Raw genomic sequence first — 18671 nt, 5'->3', positions numbered from 1 at the left:
AACGTCACCTTTCCTTTAAAGACGCAGGCCGAAGCCCCGCCCACTACGGAAGGTGAAAGGGTCTCGCGGCGGAGCCCGTTTGCGGGCTCCTTCTGCCAAACCTTACCAATCGGCGGCCCGGAACAGGTAAAGCTAAAGGCAAGGGGCGCTGCGCGGGTGAGGGGACCTGCGGCGGGAGGACGGGGTCGTAGGGACGTGCCTGCGGAGGACGCGGCCTTGCGCTCGGCCGCGTCCCTGTCCCTGGAAGCTCAGTGCCGCCCACCCGCCAGCGGACAAGCCCTGCAGACCGTGCCGCGGGTTCGGGGATTCGGCCGGGCTGTAAAGCCGTCTTCGAGCCCAAGCCGCTGTCCGCGCACCCCGGAGCCGCAGCACCTAGACACGCCGCCCCCGGTCCTTCAGGCCCCTGGACCTTCCGCCCAGCTATCCCGGTGCACGTACGGGCACGCACGCAGGCCGTACGTCGCTACGGCCCGCTCCAGCCCAGGCGCGCCGCGGGGGCGGGGCTCGGGTGGGCGTGGCCGCCGCAGGTGCACGTGACCGGTCTGTTTGGCGTGCGGGGCTCCCCCCACCCCCCAGTCCCTGGCTCAGCGCGGAGCAGGGGAGGGCGTGCGAGCTCTTTGCACTCTGCGGCCAGAGAAGGCGGCGTAGTGGGGAAGGTCGCTGAGTGATTTGGGCTTTCTCGTTTTCCCATTTACCATTTACTAGGCTCCACAGCAAAAGACTCCTGAAAGAAGTAAATACATTTTCTTACTGAAGAGCCGCAGTTCCAAGTACAGGTTATGAGAGGCTTCAGTGTCAGGAAGTGCAGAGTGGAGGGCTCTGGAAAATCAGCCACTGTTGACCGTGCCCGGCGCGATGCAGGGAAGGGTAAACCAGATGCGTTCCCTGCTTCACAGAACCTACCGTCTGAGAGAAACAGTAACAAGATAATCACAAAAGTATAATCGTGGAGAGATTAGCTGTTCTGTGGACGCACTTAACGCTGAGCTCAACAAGCAAATAGCGGGGACCGGGGAGGCGGGGGTTGGCCAGGGGAGAGCTGGCCTAGTCTGGGAGGTAATCAGAGGAACGCCCTGAGAAGGACCGCGCTAGGCAGGAATGGGGTTTCCTAAACCAAGGGGAAGAGCGCTTCAAGATCGGGAAGGCCAGGGTGGCTTAGGCATAAAGGAAGTTTGGAATGGAGTGAGGCCGGGAAGGTGCGAAGGACCTTTTGGCCTCCTGAAAGCTCTTGGTCTTTAATCTTAAGGCAGTTTTAAGGTGGGCGGGCTCTGGGTGCGGGGACACCACCAGCGTTGCAGAGGGGAGAACTGATTGCAGAGCTCATGGTGTAACAGCCTAGTTAGGAGACCGATGGGAATCCAAAGGAGAGATGGAAGATGTCTTAAACTAGGGTGGTGGCAGTGGATATGGAGAGAAGTGGGTGGATTTATGGTGTTCGGAGGTAAGACTGAGGAGCCTTGGTGCTGGATTAGCTGTGAGAGCGCGGGAGAGCAGAAGTGGACAAGACGAGCTGGCTCTGGACGGACTGAGGTGCTGGTCACTGAGATAGGGAGTTCTGGAAGGTGAGATGACCGTTTAGAAAATTAATATACAGGAATAAGTACAACTTTTAATATTGAGTCTTGAGCTCAGGATTTAAGAGCTTTTCAAAAAATGTTTTCTGGATGGTTAACTTATTACAATAAAATAACTAAAAAATAAAATAAATTTAAAATTTTATGGCTAAAGCAATGTGGTTAAGTAATTGGCCAAGATATATGTTAGCTTTTTCCAGTGTTTTAATCAGTGTTCTAGCTCGTCAACAGCTCGTCAGTGTGGAGGGTACTTTGTACAAAACCAGGGCCAGCAGACAGCAACCTGAAGGCCTGGTGACTGCAGTGCTCACCCCGGGCTGCAATGGGGCAGGTGGGGCAATGGGCAGGCCTGCCGGCAGAAGGACTTAGTGAAACTCCTTTGGAAGGCGTGAGAGAGGATTCTTAAAGTCATCGGAATTGGCAAAATTAATTTCACAAATACTTAGTCCACTAGAATCCATGTACCTTTTGATTCAACCTCCCTGGAAAGCATAGGTATCAATATACAATGTCAGCTATGTAGGAAAGAAAAGCAGGGAGTGAACAAATAATAGAAGTTATTTTCATCTCTTTAGTTGATAGGAGTTTGGTAACAAAGGTGTTGTCAAATTATGTGTGTAAGATTTGTACATTTCATTGTATGTAAATTTTGCCTCAAAATGAAAAGAATTGTAAATGATTATTGAACTCTAGTTAATGATATGCATGCTGAAGTGTTTGAGGATGAAGTGTACGAGTGTCTGCAGCTTACTTTGAAATGTATCAAACCATAAATAAAATGGATGGAAAGAGGAAAAAATAGATGGATAGATAAACCAAGGAGAGCAACCATGGAATCTGGGTGAATGAGTATTGGGGTGTTGACTGTACAATCTTTCAACTTTTCTGAACATTTAAACATTTTCATGATAAAAGTTGGGGAGGGGCTTCCCTGGTGGCGCGGTGGTTGAGAGTCTGCCTGCCAATGCAGGGGACGCGGGTTCGAGCCCTGGTCTGGGAAGATCCCACATGCCGCGGAGCAACTCGGCCCGTGAGCCACAATTACTGAGCCTGCGCGTCTGGAGCCTGTGCTCCGCAACAAGAGAGGCCGCAATAGTGAGAGGCCCGCGCACCGCGATGAAGAGTGGCCCCCGCTTGCCACAACTAGAGAAAGCCCTCGCACAGAAACGAAGACCCAGCACAGCCATACCATACATACATACATACATACATAAATAAAAAGAATGTAAGCAGACAAGAATAGCATTAAAAAATAAAAAAAATAATTAAAAAAAAAAAAAAAAGTTGGGGAAAGTAGTCCTATAATAGGGAAGAACCTTTGTATTCTAGTTAATCACTAAAGGGATGTTGCCTATAAGCTTAAATTATACATAATGGCCCATCTCTGGGAATCCTGCCTCCCAGGTGAAGCTAAAATACCTCTGTTCAGATCACAGAAAATATCCGGACCAGGCCCACCTGTGAATGGCTGCAGGCAGGAAGAATAACACATCCCCTCTGGAGTCTGGCCGGAACCAGGACTTTACTTCCTCCCCTTTTAGTGTAAAAGAAGGCTGAATTCTAACTCGGGGAAGGTGGTTCTTTGGGACATGGGTCCACCATCTTTTCGGTCTGCTGCTTTCCAAATAAAGTCACTGTTCCTTGTCCCAACGACTCGTCTCTCGATTTATTGGCCTGTCATGTGGCGAGCAGTACGAGCTGGACTTGGTAACTGTCCTCAAAGGATGTGGTTCCTTTCAGACAACTGAAGACTAATGTGAAAATACAAAGGATGCAGCCCTAAGCTCACCTGAAACCCACAGCATATGGAAGTACCACATATTTATTTCAGAATTGCCCACTTTATGGCTTAATGTTTAAATTATTTCCAGTTTTTACTGTAATATGTGGGTCAAACACTAAAATTACTCTGTTGTGTACACCTGGAATCATGTAATTGACATTTTTTTCTTACATCATCCTGGGACAGCTAGGGATGATGCTGAAGAGGTCCAAGAAGGGGCGTGGGGATGCAAAGTAGCAGGAGTTGCAGGAGAGGAACCACAGCCCAGAGGGGAGAGGGACTCTGGGGACATTTGTCAGTTTGTCCTCCAGTGCTTAGAGGATGTGGAGTTTTTCAGTGATCCAATCTCAAGTAAGTAAAGAACAACGAAGAAAAAGAAATCCTGTGTTTCTTTCTAGAATATGGAGTTAGCTACTGAACTAAAACGACCAATAGATGCAGCTCATACAGCACAGTGTGAAATCACTGTGTGATTTCAATAAGGTCTGAGTAATCATGGAATCAAATGGATATCTCATATTATTAAACTGTGCATTTTAAGTAACTGACTTTAAGATAACTGGCTTTTAAAATATTTTTGGATGTCTCAGAAACGACAGTTGTGGAGGTAAGGGTAGGAACACTCATGTATTTTGTCAGCTCACTTGTTATTTAAACTGTACAGAAGCTGTGAGTTGGATATTAAGTGAAGAGGCTTGCTTTTCATGATTCCTAGTAAGTGCTTATTTTGACTTAGATTTGGTTCATTCGGTCTGTTATATATTTGACAGAGGTTATCAAAGACATCTCATCAGAGAAATTGGCTCCCTATTTTGCATCAGCCTGGAAAGGTTAAGGGTAACCCCAGACATCCCAGCTTAAATGACTTGAACCCACTTACATTATAATGTTTTATTACTCATTTTCTTAACGTCATCTTTTTCTGGGGGGTCCCAGCCCAGTGGTTGTTAACAGGAGCGGGGTGAGGAAACACCTTGTATTTTGAAAAAGCATCCCCAGCTGATGCTGGTAGGCTCCCATTTTCTGAGAACCACTTCTCTAAAATAGAGGACTTGTGTTAACTTTTAGCTGTTTCGGTTAACAACAAATTGTTCACATAGTACCTTAAACTGAAACCATCACCATTTATGATGGTAAAACACTTTTAGACTTGATTTGATGAAAACCAGATGGAGAAAAAAAGGCAATTTGCATTAAAAAAAAATCAGCCGTTAAGTTTGTGAAGTTCCTTGCACATAGGCTCCACTTAGACACAGACTTACAACTAATGAAGGGAATTTTTTTTTTTAAAGATATATAAAGCCAGAGTGCCCGTTTATTAAATTACAGTAAATGTACAACTTACACAGACTGGGATAGTCATATTGGCATGACTAGTGAACTTTTTCCTCCTTGTAGGTTGTTGATTCTTTTTAAAAAACACCTTTTTAATTATGAAAAAAATTTAAACATACAGAAAAGTTGAAAGATTAATAAGTAAACACTCATATAACCATAACCTAGAGTCTGCGGATTTTGCCATAATTGCATTTATATTTTCTGCCGAACCATTTCAAAGTAAGCTGCAGATGTCATGACACGCTCCCTAAGGAGTTCCTAAGAATGCCATTTCCACAGTTGAGAAAATTAACAATACTTCTCTGATAGTATCTAATCCATCACGAATCTAGCCCATATGCAGATATTTCTCCCTTTACCCCCATATGTCTTTTTGGTTGCTTTTTTCTCAAACACACTGAATTTTATGATTATGTCTCCACAGTCTTTTAATTTTTTAAAAAAATTTATTAATTTATTTTTGGCCGCTGTTGGTTCTTCGTTGCTGCGCGTGGGCTGCTGCGCGTGGGCTTTCTCTAGTTGCGGTGAGCAGGGGCTGCTCTTTGTTGCGGTGCGTGGGCTTCTCATTACAGTGGCTTCTCTTGTTGCAGAGCACAGGCTCCAGTAGTTGTGGCTTGTGGGCTCAGTAATTGTTGCATGTGGGCTCAGTAGTTGTGGCTCGTGGGCTTTAGAGCACAGGCTCAGTAGTTGTGGCACATGGGCTTAGTTGCTCCGCGGCATGTGGGATCCTCCTGGACCAGGGCTCGAACCCGTGTCCCCTGCATTGGGAGGTGGATTCTTAACCACTGCGCCACCAGGGAAGTCCCATATGTCTCCATAGTCTTTTTTTTTTTTTTTTAATTTATTTATTTTTGGCTGTGTTGGGTCTTCATTTCTGTGTGAGGGCTTTCTCTAGTTGCGGCAAGCGGGGGCCACTCTTCATCGCGGTGCGCGGGCCTCTCACTGTCGCGGCCTCTCCCGTTGCGGAGCACAGGCTCCAGACGCGCAGGCTCAGTAGTTGTGGCTCATGGGCCCAGTTGCTCCGCGGCACGTGGGATCTTCCCAGACCAGGGCTCGAACCCGTGTCCCCTGCATTGGCAGGCAGACTCTCAACCACTGCGCCACCAGGGAAGCCCTCCATAGTCTTTTAATTCAAGTTCCCAGGGACACTGACTTTTCTTTTTTTAAGACTTGAGGGCAGTGGTTTTGTCCCACAGTCTGGACTTGTCAGACTGTTTCCTTGTAGTGTCATCTCATTCATTCCTCTCTAGTCTGGCCCTTGTATCCTTGGAAACTAGACGCTAAGTCTAGAGGCTTGACGCGGTTCAGGTTTAACCTTTCTGGCAGGACTGCTTCACGGAAGGACCATCCATCACGTGAAGAGGTGAGTGTTAGACTGTCAGGATGCTGAGTCTGACCTCTGTTACGGGGTGACGGCCAGAGCGCGCATTTCCCGCTTCAGTCTGGAAGTATTCTTTGGGTCACCCTTTGGCACCTCTTGAATACCTTGTTTCCTCATCAGCTTTTTACCTAATGATTTTTGCATCCATCCTTGCCTGAGTCAGTGATTTGATTGGAGGTGGCAAAATGGTGGTTTTCAAATTACTTTTACTTTTCTTCTCCATGTATTAGCTGGCATTCTCCTCTAAAGGACGCTTTTCTTCATCAACTAGGGATGATTACAGTTCTTCTTAAAGAGGTAGGATAAACGCTTCGTTCTTTTTCAATGACCAGTTTCCAGAGTAAGGAGTCAGGGTAGCAGTCACATACAGTTGTGGCTAACTGTTTCTTTTTCATAGATTTTTGCATATTCGGTGTGTTGAAATGAATTTCAGTCACTGATGTTTAAATTATCACACATTTGGCCCGTGGGAGTCTCTTCATATGATCAAAGCGTAAATAAAATGTAAACAAAATGGTAATACTATCAGGGAAACCTGAAGACTGGATATTTGAACATATAGAGGACTGATTATCAGTTGGGAATGTGTTATTGTGTTTATTCAAAATATACAAGAGTCCTCAGCTCTTACTGGAGTGTTTACTGATGACACAGGATTTACTCGGAAGTAGTTCACGGATGCTGGGGTCCCGGGAGTAGTTGCTGGTGGAGAGAAAGCCTGTTGGACCACATGCTGCGAATCAAGGAGCTGAGTGATGGGTGCTTAGACCTTTATTTTGCTGTTTTTTCTGTATATGCTTGAGAATTTTCCTAATAAGTTTCTCAATTACTTGAATTTATGTTGATATTTCCAATTCAAATTTCATATCACAGGTTTTTCCCTAACTCTGTTATTTATATTTTTATCTATGAAGAGTTTATTTTGAAGAAACAGGTGTTATCTTCCTCTTTGCTGATCCAAAGCCAAAATTTAGCTAGTGTTGAAGCATAATTGCTGTGTAAGTCAAGAAAATTTAAAGCCTTTTAAAATTTGAATAATAGCAAAGAACCTTTAAAAAAGTAAAGGTAAATAATAATCATTTTTAATTATTACATTAATAATTATATATTAATTATTATAATTATTATATAATTATATACTTATATAGCATTATAATATTATAATACATTTTATAATTTATTTTTATAAATTTTATAATTTATATAAATTATATAATGTATAATTTATACATTATATATCATAATATATAAAATATAATATAATTATATAATAATTATATATTTATATATTATATTCAATTATTGTTATTATAATAATTTTTCTACTCTTTACCTTTTCCTCTTCTTGGAGAGTATTTTTAAAGCTTTAAAAAAAAACTACATTATCTTTCTGAAATAGTTTTTATTTTGTAAACAAACAGAATTTATTAGTATAAAAAATACTTCCTCCTTATAAAAAATTAGAGAAATAATGGTAATTAGGAAGAATAGGGGAAAGAAAATTACTGTGTCTTCAACCTTAAGGAAACCTCAGGGTTCTTAAATTTCTTTTCATCTTTCTCCTGTGCCTAGTTTATTCGCTTCCTTGTTTTACAAAATCCTACCTATTACAGTAGTATTTTCTGTGTAACGTGTTGATAACGCATTACACAGGGCACGCTAGCGTTCGTCTGTAACCGCTAGTTTCATCCTGACTCAGAGGGAAATCTGGGACTTGCTGCTGCTGCCCTTTTTCTGAGGATAAATGGAAGAGTCTTCTCCGGTGTCTTCAGACTTTTCTGTTTGGTTTGCCAGCTCCCGCCACGTGGCAACAAGTATCTGAGTGTCTGTTACTGAGCAGTAAGTATCTCAGCTATTTAAAACCCAGTTCAATCCCACTGTGGAGGCTTTACAGCATCTGCATCCCCAGTTAATGACCATCAGGTAGTCCATTCATTGTGGATGAAATGTCTGGCCGTAGATCTCACTGAGGTTGGTGGACGTTTAAAATGCCAGCTGGGAATTTTTTTTTTTTTTTTTTTTGTAAAGCATGGATCATTTTATTCAAGGTTTATTCATAAATCTGACAATATCTTCTCACGATACTATAGAAAAGCACCAGAAGAAAACTGACACAGTGGTATGATTGAATACTCCTGGAAAAAAGGGCCCTAGCTTTTGAACAAAGGAAGAAAATATACGGAGGAAAGTTCAGTATCTCTAGAATAACAAGAGCGCTCTTACGGCGCATCTGCGGTGGGGGGCGCTGGTGTACCTGACGACCTGGAGACTTGCCTGCAGACGCCGCCTGCCTCCTGGCCGTTTCCTTGGGCTCACGCAGTCATTCGGCACATACGGTCAGCCCTCCGTATCCACAGGTTCCACATCCGTGGCTGCAACCATGACTGAAAATACTCGAAAGAGAAAAAATTGCCAGAAAGTTCCAAAAAGCAACTGTGCCAGGCAACTATTTATATATCATTTCCATTGTATTAGGTATTATAAGTAATCTAGAGATGATTCGAAGTGTACAGGAGGGTGTGCATAGGTTACGTGCAAACACTACAGCACTTTATATAAGGGACTTGAGCATCCTTGGATTTTGGTGTCCGTGCCAGGTGTCCTGGAACCAGTCCCACGTGGATACCGAGGACGGCTGTACGTACTGAGACAGGCTGTAGGCGCCAGTGTGAGGAGCACGGCGGCGAACGAAGTAGACACGTGACGTTTTCTCACGAAGCTTACGTTCCAGTGAGGAAAGACTGTTGAGTGTTCATGTGTAGATCAATGTATGTCGGCAGTGAATCTCTTTAAAAGGCAAGGTCGTGGGTTTGAAAGGATGGGATGTGCCGTTGACAGAGTGGACAGGGAAGGCCTCGCCGAGAAGTAAATGAGCTGGCATCGTCTGAGGGAGAGGATCCCACCCGGGGCGGGGGCTGGGGGGAGGGCGCGTCTGGCGTTCACAGGAACAGCAGGAGGCCCGTGCGGTTGGCGCAGGGAGCGCAAGAAGCGGGGTGGGTGCTGTGGGCAGGGGTGGGTGGGGGCCTGGTCCCGGGGGCTCTGGAGGAGGTGGGGGCCGCGGAGGGCTGTGAGCAGAGGAGCGCCGCGGCCTGACTTCCACGTTTTAAGGGGCAGGGGCAGCAGCGGGGAGGGTGGTCAGGAGGCTGGGACCTGATCCCGGTGAGAGACGATGGCATTTCAGGGGCAGGCGATAGACAGCAAGGGAGAAGGCGAGGAGTGCTTGGATCCTGCTGATTTTTAGAGGGCGAACAATGGGATCTGCTGAAAAAGAAGGGTCAAGGATCACTCAGCTGTCTTGGGCCTGAGTGTCAGAGGGTGTATGCGAGGACAGCAGACGGGAGGACAGAGCGGGGAGCAGGGGCAGGTGGAATTCAGCTCTGGCCGTGCTGACCTGAGGGTGCCCGCTGGGCATCTGCGTGGAGGAGCTGGGTGGGCAGTTATCTCTGCAAGGGTGGCATTCGGGGCGGGGCTGGGGGGTTGGAGCCAGAGTGACAGACCTGCAGGGGAGGGAGGTGAGAATGTGCGCCTCCCATCACTTTCCATAGTTTGCTGTTCATCCCCCCCCCCCCATGTCACTGGTCGACAGTGGGCGTGGTCGGTGGTGATGGGTAGGAGGGGTGGGTTACCCAGCCCAGTGGGATCAAAGCTGGACCAGAGGGAGCTTCCAGTCTGAACAAACACCCCAGGTGATGCTCGAGCAGGTGCCCCAGGGAGCCTTGTCTGAGAAGCATCGTCTAAGGCACCGCATCCTCTTCTCTCTCATTGACGAGCCGCACACACCTACCTCTCTGAGTTCTTGATTCTCTCGTGTTTCTCAGCAAACCCTAGATGAGATGAACGGGTCCTCTCATCACTCCCTCAGACACTTCTCAGGTCTACCTGTCGTGTGGATGGTAGGAGGGACACTTATTATGGTGGACAAGCAACTAAAACATCAGAATGCCCCTTCTAAGTGCAGCGTTCGTAGCCATGAAGTCAGACCACACGCGCCTGGCGCTTTAGCTCACCTTTGGCAGGGATGCAGCACCTGCCTTGTGAGTGATGGATGTAGTTTATGAGGCCCCTTTAATGTCGGGGCATTTCCTTTCTGAGAGTCCCAGTTCATTCTTCCAGGGGGTCCGCTGTCTTCCTGGAGGGTCCCCCTTCCCATAACAGTGTTCTTACCTTTTGTAGGCCATCAGATGTATTGATAAGTTGTTCATTACGTTCACGAAGAGGTGTCTGTGAGTCAGCAGGGATTCAAGATTCTGCATCATCCTAAATAAACCCTTAGGGTGACACCTGCTTTTGGAGCTGGCACTGTGAGATCCATGGGGAACGGGGTCAACTAAGATAACTTTGACGTTTCCTGTGCACGGACCTGCAACGTTCACAGGTGAGGTTCCCACAGGCTCGCACACGCCCTCCATGCTCCACAGCACCGGCCCACGGGAATGAGCGATCGGACTTCAGTGAGCTTTTCTCCCTGCTTTTTAGGATGGCTGCCCTTTTTCTAAAGAGGTTAACATTACAAACTATAAAAACGGAAAATACTTGCATTAGAAGATGTTTGGGTAAATACGTCGTACAAAAGACGGCGCTGGCGGAGCCATCCCACATTGCCTCTGCCCCAAGACCGTCCTGCCTCATTCACGCAAAAGCTTTTAGTACTGAAGACACCCAGGACAAGAGAGAAAAGAAAAAAAAGAATGAAACAGCTTTTCGTAACGTTGGAAGAAAAATTAACGAGCGCATCATTCAGGTGCTGGACGAGAAGGGCAACGACCTGGGCCCCATGCACCGAGCGAACGTGATCAGGCTCATGGCCGAGCAGGACCTGCGGCTGGTGCCGAGGGACCCCAGCGCCGAGCCCCCGCGGTACCAGCTCATGACGGGCACGCAGATCTACCAGGAGCGGCTCCGGCGCAGAGGGATGGAGAGGGCCGAGCCCAAGCCTGGTAGGTACCTTGCTGTCTGCCCCCGAGCGGCTCACGACTGCAGATCCGCAGCTGAGGTCTGGCATTTGCCAGGGCCCCTATGACAACGGGGCAGTGAGAAACTGAGACGTCCTTTCACCACCGTTTCCAGTGTCTTTTTCGTCCACTTACTTCTATCCCTTTTTTCTTTTCCTTGCTACTCTTGTGTCCGTCATGTCGTCCTCTACACCTGTGTAAAATGAGGGGAAAACAAGGTGACCACGACCAAAGTAACGGGAACCCTTAACCCCCCCGTTAGCTGCGTGGCCTCCCAAAGCCGGGCCCGGCAGAGTGGCGCTCGGGCGTGACGGGCTCCTGGTCCTGTCCTGGGCCGCTCACCTGTCGGGGCGCCCTCCTCCCCTGCTCCCGTCATCTCTAAGGGGGGGGGGGGATGTGTGCAGTTAATCACACAGAAGCGCTCCCTAACTCTGAAGTGATTCCTGGAGCGTGCCCCATGCCCGTTTCGTCACAGTAAGGGTAGGAACGCTCACGTATTTGTCAGCTCACTTGTCATTTAAACCGTACAGAAGCCGTGAGTTGGATATTACGTGAAGAGGTTTGCTTTTCATGATTCCTAGTAAGCACTGATCATTATGGAAAACACACTGAGACAGAGGTCAGAAGGCTGGTTCCAGAGCTGCACGGTAAGGCCACGTGTCAATTTTCTGACACGACATTTAACAACAGGGATGTTGACTGGAAAACAAAAACTATCCAGAAGAGGCCAGCTAGGGTGATAAGGACATCAAACTATGTCACGTTTAAAAAACAAAAGGTGAACAGCCCGAGAAGCTTGGTTCAGAGACGGCTGAAGGGCTGACAGAGAACTCAGACCAGCTGGTAAGAGCTGTAAGGAAGCAAAGAGGTGTTAATAAAAGCACTCCTTTTCAGAAAAATTACTTCTATTTAAAGAAGAAAAAATATAATAAGAAAAGAAAGCCTAAAGAAAAAATATAATAAAAACACCTGTTACCCACCATCCAAAATAAGAATAAGGATTAACTGGTTCCTTTTAAAGGACCATTCCTTTGTTCTTTCATCAGATAATGGTAACGATAAACAGAAGCATTCCATATTGAAATACTCTTACTTGGCAGGTAAAAAATTGGTATTTTACCTGTGTCTGTCTCCTGTGTTTAAATGTTTACTGGCATGTGAGACCACCGGACAGGAGGACCTCTAGGGCCCGCGCAGCAATGCAGACTTAGGACGAGCACGTGATGCAGCACAGGCCTCACAGACTAGCACCAAGTCTCACTCTTTCAAACCAGGACCCACCCTGACAAAGGAACTGACTTTTTCTTCAAATATTGGACAACATGATTTGGACACAAAGAGTAAACAGATTCAGCAGTGGATCGAGAAAAAGTACAAAGTTCAAATTACAATAAAGAAAGGGAAGGATACAGAAGAGCCAGAAAACAGAATGGTAAGTAAAGCAGGTGAGACTGACTGCTTGTGTGTCTTTGTTTTCCTTCTGATCTTAAAAATACAACTGCAGAAAATCTGGGAAATGTAAAGGCAAAGAAAAGTAACTACTAATCCTACCCACTGACGGTAGTAGCTTTCCAATTTGTTTTTCAAAATGCAAAATGTACATGTTACTTTATCCATTGTAGCATAAATACTTCACCACTTGAAAACACTCTAGTTCACAGGGCTTCCCTGGTGGCGCAGTGGTTAAGAATCTGCCTGCCAATGCAGGGGACACAGGTTCAAGCCCTGGTCCGGGAAGATCCCACATGCCATGGAGCAACTAAGCCCATGCGCCACAACTACTGATCCTGCGGTCTAGAGCCCCCGAGCCACAACTACTGAGCCCTGCGCTCTAGAGCCCGCGAGCCACAACTACTGAAGCCCACGCACCTAGAGCCCATGCTCTGCAACAAGAGAAGCCACCGCAATGAAGAGTAGCCCCCGCTCGCCGCAACTAGAGAAAGCCCGCGTGCAGCAGCAAAGACCCAATGCGGCCAAAAAAAATAAAATTTATAAAAAAAAAACTCGTTTATAACTTACAAGCTATATGCTATTCTATTTTACAAATTGTAGAGTATCCAACACTTAAATAGGAAAGTTAGAAACTTTATGGGTTCATCTTTTAAAGTCTGTTTCCTCTTTATAAAGGCCTATAAGCAGCATTCCATATAAAGTCAAATTGTCTTCTAGAAAGTGTCTATCAGTTTACAGTCCCAGGATAAGTCTGTGGAGTATCTACTTTGCTTTTGGAGTTAGACAACTTGCAGCATCTAAAAGGCAGCATTTATTCCAGCGGTTTTCAACCCTAGTTCCACGTTAGAATGACTCAGGCCTAGGGCCTGGCCCAGCCCAGCTGATCCAGAATCTCTAGAACTGAGTTGTCTGTATTTTTCTAACCACCCCAATGACTCTGTGAATGAGTGCTGGGAACGGCACTGGGCTGACAACCTGGGGGAAAAGGAGGGGTTCTGCCAGTGCTCAAACCCACTGCTTTGCACTTTTTTCGAGAGGGTGGTCTGGGCCAAACATAGCCCCTCAGTGCCATGACGGGATTTAAAACTATCAAGCCTTTAGTGCATTAGCCTAGTTACATGGAGTTTGTATAACTACCTGCTTATTGTACAGGTTTCAGTCAGCTTAACCAGGTATGTACGATTCGATTCAGCAAATCCCTTAAATAGCAGCAATTCAAGCATGCTGGTTTTTATGCATATTAGAGCATTAACATGGGGAAGAATCAAAGATGTTGGTTTTAAATTAGTCTTTGGCTGTTTTCCTTTTCTAGGAGGAGATATGTAATCAAATACTCCAGACTATGCCTGGAATAGCTACCTTCTCATCCAGGCCACAGCCCATCAGAGGGGGAAAGGCTGTGATGTGTGTGCTTCGTCCCTTGAGCCAAAAGGAAGAGAACGCGTGCAGATCAGCTCAGGGGACCCAGAGAGGAGACGCTCTGAACAGAGAAAATGGAAACCACGGAGCATCCAATGCTCTGCACCAGTGATTTTAATAAAAACGTGCTTCTGAGAGAAAATAACTGAGCTGGCTGGTCTGCGGTCCTTCAAACAAAGCAGTCTGGTGTGTAGCTGGGGCCAGCGTCGCCACGGTGGAGGGCACCTTGCCTTTAGTGCAGTTCAGAAGGCAGTTCAGTCTCCCCGTTTCTGGGCAAAGACACACCCTGGTCCTGTGTCCTTTTAGGAGGAATGTACCCACTCAGCCGAGAGGCCAGACTCCGTTTTTCATGAGACGGTCTCACCTTTGGGAATAAGGAAGACAGATTACAGGCAGGCCTCTATATCTGCGGGTCAACCAACAGCTGATCAAAAATATTTTAGAAAAAGAAAAATCCAGAAAGTTCCAAAAAGTAAAATTTGAATTTACCGTGTGCTGACAACAATTTACATAGCATTTTCATTGTATTAGGTATGGTAAGTAACATGATTTAAGGTATATGGAGCATGTGTGGAGGTTATATGCAAATACAGCTGACCCTTGAACTTGGGGGGGGGGGGGTTAGGCACGTGCACACCTGCGCAGTCGAAAATCCTCATGTAACTTTACTTGGGCACCTGCGGATTTTGGTATCCTGGGGGTTCCTGGAACCAATTCCCCATGGATACCAAGGGACGACTGTAACTCGAATTCAAAATCAAAAACTACTGGAATCGTGTACCTATCAGGTGTACAACTACCGCAGTGTATACAACAACAGAAATACTGTCGTAAAGAAAGAAAGTGAAATCCACACAATTGCTTTGTATAGTAGTACAGCCTCACACAGTAACAAGTAGTTGAAAATATGCTAAACAGATTGCATCTAGTTTAAGCAATTCATGTTTTAAAATTAACAGCTTGCTAAGTCTCAACTTACTTTGAGCTTCATTTTCTTCTTGTCAGGGTCATGCACAACGGCATGCCTGCTGAGGCTCTGCTACAATGAAGGAAAAAGAAAAAGTTTTATTCGTAAAACACTGCCACTTGGTATTTGGTGTCTGCTAATATGAAAACCCCATGAGTCATTTAAATAAACGGACAGCCTTCTTTCTGTTACATTCTGTTGAGGGATCTGACTTCTACCACTGGAGCAGAGCTGTTCCTTAAATCCTGGACTAAAATCACTGCCTTTTCCAAGGACCCAGCTTAGGAATGTATACATTCTCACCACGTGTGCCTGTGGCTTCCCAGTTCTTTCATAGTAAGGGGTGTGGGGGTCCAGCTCTGAAAACCCTTCCGAGCTGAAGGAGGCTCTTCCAACTGAATCCGTGTCATCAGCATCGCCAAACACCAGTGGAAAACCTGACCCCCGTCCTGCTGTCCTTGGCACGAACACTGACCACCAGCAGGTCCGTGGTTTTCTCACGGCCTGGGCTGGGCTAAGCCAGCCTCACCCCCACTTCAGTCTCTACCATTGTTCCCACGAGCGCCTGTGAGGGCACCAACCGGGCGCGGGTCCTCGGAGCCGCACGGGCCCCTCCACCTGGAGTCACGGTCTCCAAGTCTAGACAAGTGTCCCGAAGCTCTAAGGTCCCCCATGTCCTTGTCTCTTGCTCCCCTTCTCAATCTCCAGATGATGGCAGCCCAAAAGGACACCCCAAATATCAGCAGACTCATAAATAATAAGCATATGGTACCAGAGGCCACTGGGTCTCAAATTCCGTCATGTAAGAATCACCTGGAAAGTTCGTTAAAATACAAATGACTGGGCCCATCCCCACAACTTCCGATTCAGTGGGTCTGGAGCGGAGCCTGGATGTGCATTTCTCGCAAGTTCCCTGGCGATGCTGAGGGCCAGACTTTGAGCACGACTGGCAGGGGCGATCTGTCTGTTCGCCGAGTCTGGTGGAGAGCCGCTCCTGCTGGAGCAGGAGTGAAGGGCCGGAGTTCCCCCAGCCTCCCCACCTGCCGCCTGGGGCCAGGCTCCCTGGAGCCCAGCAGCCCCCAAGGACGGCGCCGGGCGGGGCGCTCACCTTCATGGCAAATGTCTTGCCGCAGCTGGCGTGCTCACACACGAACGGGCGCCGCTCCTCGTGGAACGAGAGGATGTGGCTCTGGAGGTTGAACACGGTGGTGTAGGTGCGGCCGCAGCCTTCCCTGGGGCACCGACACACGTCCCTCTCTGGGGCGTGAATCCTCATATGCTGCTTCAGGAAATCCTTGCGCTTAAACGTTTTCTGGCACACGTCACATGTTATGTCCTCTGGGGGAGCAGACAAGCAAACTGAGCCCACTTCCCAGGTGTTACCATGCTGGAAAAACTAATATGGAATATCAAGCGACGTACTCGATGCCCAAAACCTTATGACACATAAATCAGAAATCTGGGAGGAAACTAACTCCAGTTTTTACTGCTTGAAAGTGTGCCTCAATTCTTCCAAGTTCCTACATGACATGAAGTCCCTGTTTTCCTCTGCAAGCAGCAGGGGTTCTCCACCCGGGGGCGCAGCAAGGGGAGGGAGTTAAACGGACCAGTTTTCTTCCGTGTCCCCCAACACACAGGGCACGCTTCCCACACTGCCCCGCAGACACCAGCCAGTGCCTCCCCGGGGGCCTCACTGGCCCGAGCCTTTAAAATGCGCACAGGCCTCGGCCCAGGACCACGGATCTCTGCTCACATGTCAAACAGCTGAGGTATGCAGCACTTACCAGACATACTATAGAAACTCTGTATTTTCAAGGGCATATTTAATGTTTCACCCTTTAAAAGCACTCAACCAGTTCCACAGGAGCAGATATTTATATCATGCCCCTCATGCCTGCCTTACCTTTATGGGCTTCTCTCACATGTTTCAGAAGCTCTGTCCATGTTTTTGCCACAAAAGAACATTCTTTTTGACATATATAGCCTATTTCAAAAAAAAAAAAACAACAGATTGGTGCATTGCCTTTTGTGAATACTCGGCATAAACACCAATTATAATTAGATTGAAAAGAAAATAATTATCATAAAAAACGAGCAAATTATCAAAAATAAATTAGTCTGCAAGGAAACTTGCATGCCTATATAATTTTGCTCCTACTTCCCAATATCCTGTTAGTCTCAAGAGGTAGCTATGAAAACTAAAAAAAGTTTATTTTACAGTAAAACCAAACAACTGCATGTCAAGGTTCTTCATATAGGCTCTCCCTTCAGCAGGGCTGCACGAGGAGGCCCTCCCTCTCCTGTTGTCAGTGGGTTGGGTACACAGCCCACGGACTCCCGGCTGCTGTGATGCCCCCCCCATCCCCGCCTCCATGGCTCAAGGCCCCTTTCCCCTCCCCCTGCTTTACCTTTGCCTCTTTTTTTACTCAGCCCTTTGCCCTGGATAAACCACCAAGGATAACCGTGCCCACCCCCAGCTTCCTGTAGTGTCAATATCTTGTAAATTTCACGCTGCACAAAAGAACTAGGAAGAAGCAGCTAAGGGAGAAAAGAAAACAGAAGATTCCAGAGAAAAACTCTGTGAACAAAAATGGACACTGTGCAAAGCACTAGAACTGGATTAGTCAGTGTAACAGTCAGCCTGAGCTTCACCCAATTAAATACCAGATAGAAACTAAAAGACTCAACTACTAGTCTCTTGTCTTAAAAAAAAAAAAAAAAGGGACTTCCCTGGTGATGCAGTGGTTAAGAATCCGCCTGCCAATACAGGAGACGCAGGTTTGAGCCCTGGTCCGGGAAGATCCACAGGCCGCAGAGCAACTAAGCCCGTGTGCTACAACTACTGAGCCTGCGCTCTAGAGCCCGCGAGGCAAAACTACTGAGCCCACGTGCCACAACTAACGACGCCCGCGCGCCTAGGGCCTGTGCTCCCCAACAAGAGAAGCCACCACAAGGAGAAGCCTGCGCACCGCAATGAAGAGTAGCCCCTGCTCGCCGCAACTAGAGAAAACCCGCGTGCAGCAACGAAGACACAACACAGCCAAAAATAAATTAATTAATTAATTAATTTTTTTTTAAAAGTCATATAAATTCTAAGGCTTGGGAAACTGGAATATGTATCAAAAATCCTTCAGGGAAACAGAAGAGATTCAAGCTGTTGGCTTAATCAAGTCTTTCTGAAAAAAGTTACAATCTGATTACTCCAAAAACCTCAAACTATAATCCAAGTCCTTTGAATGCCAACAAGGAAAGAAAAGAGAAGAGGTTAAAAGCAGCTGAAGCAGCAAAGCCACGGCTGGAGTTCCAACCCTTTCACAAGTAAGAAGCGTAAGCAGGCACGGCTGTAAACAATAAACGTTAACTCTCAACAGCAACAACAGGGAGTGCAAGGGCAGACACGACACCCAGCACCTCTCTGGTCAAGAGCATAAAACCTGGACAAGCAGAGGGAGCCCCTGCCCACGCAGCTTCAGCTTCTCGGGATGACCACAGACTCGAGCAGTCAGAGAATTAAACACACACGCTCTACTGCTGGTGTGCCCGTCAGAGCGGGCACCAGTACCTACCCTCGTGGACCTTCCCGTGCCGCTTCAGACTGCTGGGGGAAGCAAAGTGTTTTCCACATCCTTCGTGGGTACACCTGGGTCAACAACACACGAGCGTTAGCTGATCCATTTTCAGACAGAACTGTACTTGAATAGCATGTTGTCCTCATCCTGCCAAAGTCTCCTCTTCCCACGACCAAACCAGTCATAAAAATGGGATTTCAAATTCAGACCTCGTTGTAGGTGAAACGCAAGTTACT

At 46.9% G+C, this 18671-nt stretch overlaps 2 protein-coding genes and 2 long non-coding RNA genes across 12 annotated transcripts in view; 1 reads left to right on the top strand and 3 right to left on the bottom strand.

The window, feature by feature from the left end:
- Window positions 1-435, bottom strand: part of LOC132352595 (uncharacterized) — an 80455-nt gene extending 80020 nt beyond the window's left edge. For both annotated transcript variants that reach the window (XR_009498801.1, XR_009498803.1), the window contains exon 1: window positions 288-435. This is a non-coding gene — a long non-coding RNA (uncharacterized LOC132352595). The remainder of the gene's footprint in view (window positions 1-287) is intronic.
- Window positions 30-14044, top strand: MTIF3 (mitochondrial translational initiation factor 3). Of its 3 annotated transcripts, none has more exons than XM_059903162.1 (5): window positions 30-126; window positions 10250-10451; window positions 10553-11013; window positions 12303-12460; window positions 13793-14044. In XM_059903162.1, exons 3-5 carry the CDS (start codon window positions 10554-10556, stop codon window positions 14009-14011), a joined length of 837 nt encoding a protein of 278 aa, XP_059759145.1. In that variant the 5' UTR covers window positions 30-126; window positions 10250-10451; window position 10553; the 3' UTR covers window positions 14012-14044. The 3 variants fall into 3 exon arrangements, with proteins under 3 accessions (XP_059759145.1, XP_059759146.1, XP_059759147.1); XM_059903163.1 differs by having other exon boundaries at window positions 10529-11013; XM_059903164.1 differs by lacking the exons at window positions 30-126; window positions 10250-10451 and adding an exon at window positions 1071-1562.
- LOC132352596 (uncharacterized) lies at window positions 4499-11400 on the bottom strand. 6 transcript variants are annotated; one of them, XR_009498807.1, is made up of 4 exons: window positions 9861-11400; window positions 9468-9573; window positions 8331-9334; window positions 4499-7070 (listed from the first exon to the last, which is right to left on the bottom strand). It is a non-coding gene; the product is annotated as an uncharacterized LOC132352596 (long non-coding RNA). The 6 variants fall into 6 exon arrangements; XR_009498806.1 differs by lacking the exon at window positions 4499-7070 and having other exon boundaries at window positions 7546-8469; window positions 8722-9334; XR_009498809.1 differs by lacking the exon at window positions 4499-7070 and having other exon boundaries at window positions 7546-8863; window positions 9227-9334.
- Window positions 14038-18671, bottom strand: part of GTF3A (general transcription factor IIIA) — a 51404-nt gene continuing 46770 nt past the window's right edge. The window contains exons 7-11 of the mRNA XM_059903400.1: window positions 18433-18506; window positions 16770-16850; window positions 15975-16204; window positions 14879-14938; window positions 14038-14263 (exon numbers count right to left, since the gene is read on the bottom strand). Coding sequence (XP_059759383.1) covers window positions 14132-14263; window positions 14879-14938; window positions 15975-16204; window positions 16770-16850; window positions 18433-18506 — 577 coding nt within the window. The 3' untranslated portion in view covers window positions 14038-14131. The remainder of the gene's footprint in view (window positions 14264-14878; window positions 14939-15974; window positions 16205-16769; window positions 16851-18432; window positions 18507-18671) is intronic.

Source organism: Balaenoptera ricei, chromosome 18 (assembly GCF_028023285.1).
Source record: "Balaenoptera ricei isolate mBalRic1 chromosome 18, mBalRic1.hap2, whole genome shotgun sequence".
Lineage (NCBI taxonomy): Eukaryota > Metazoa > Chordata > Mammalia > Artiodactyla > Balaenopteridae > Balaenoptera > Balaenoptera ricei.
Note: the sequence above shows the minus strand (reverse complement) of the source record. Positions and strands in the feature narration are given on the sequence as shown.

Excerpts from the sequence above, each read along its gene's own strand:
- MTIF3 (XM_059903164.1), top strand. The coding sequence starts at position 1,351 with ATGGGAATCCAAAGGAGAGATGGAAGATGTCTTAAACTAGGGTGGTGG. Across the intron at positions 1,563-10,552 it reads GAGATAGGGAGTTCTGGAAG|GATGGCTGCCCTTTTTCTAA; the intron begins GTGAGATGACCG and ends CCTGCTTTTTAG. Across the intron at positions 11,014-12,302 it reads GAGGGCCGAGCCCAAGCCTG|GACCCACCCTGACAAAGGAA; the intron begins GTAGGTACCTTG and ends CTTTCAAACCAG.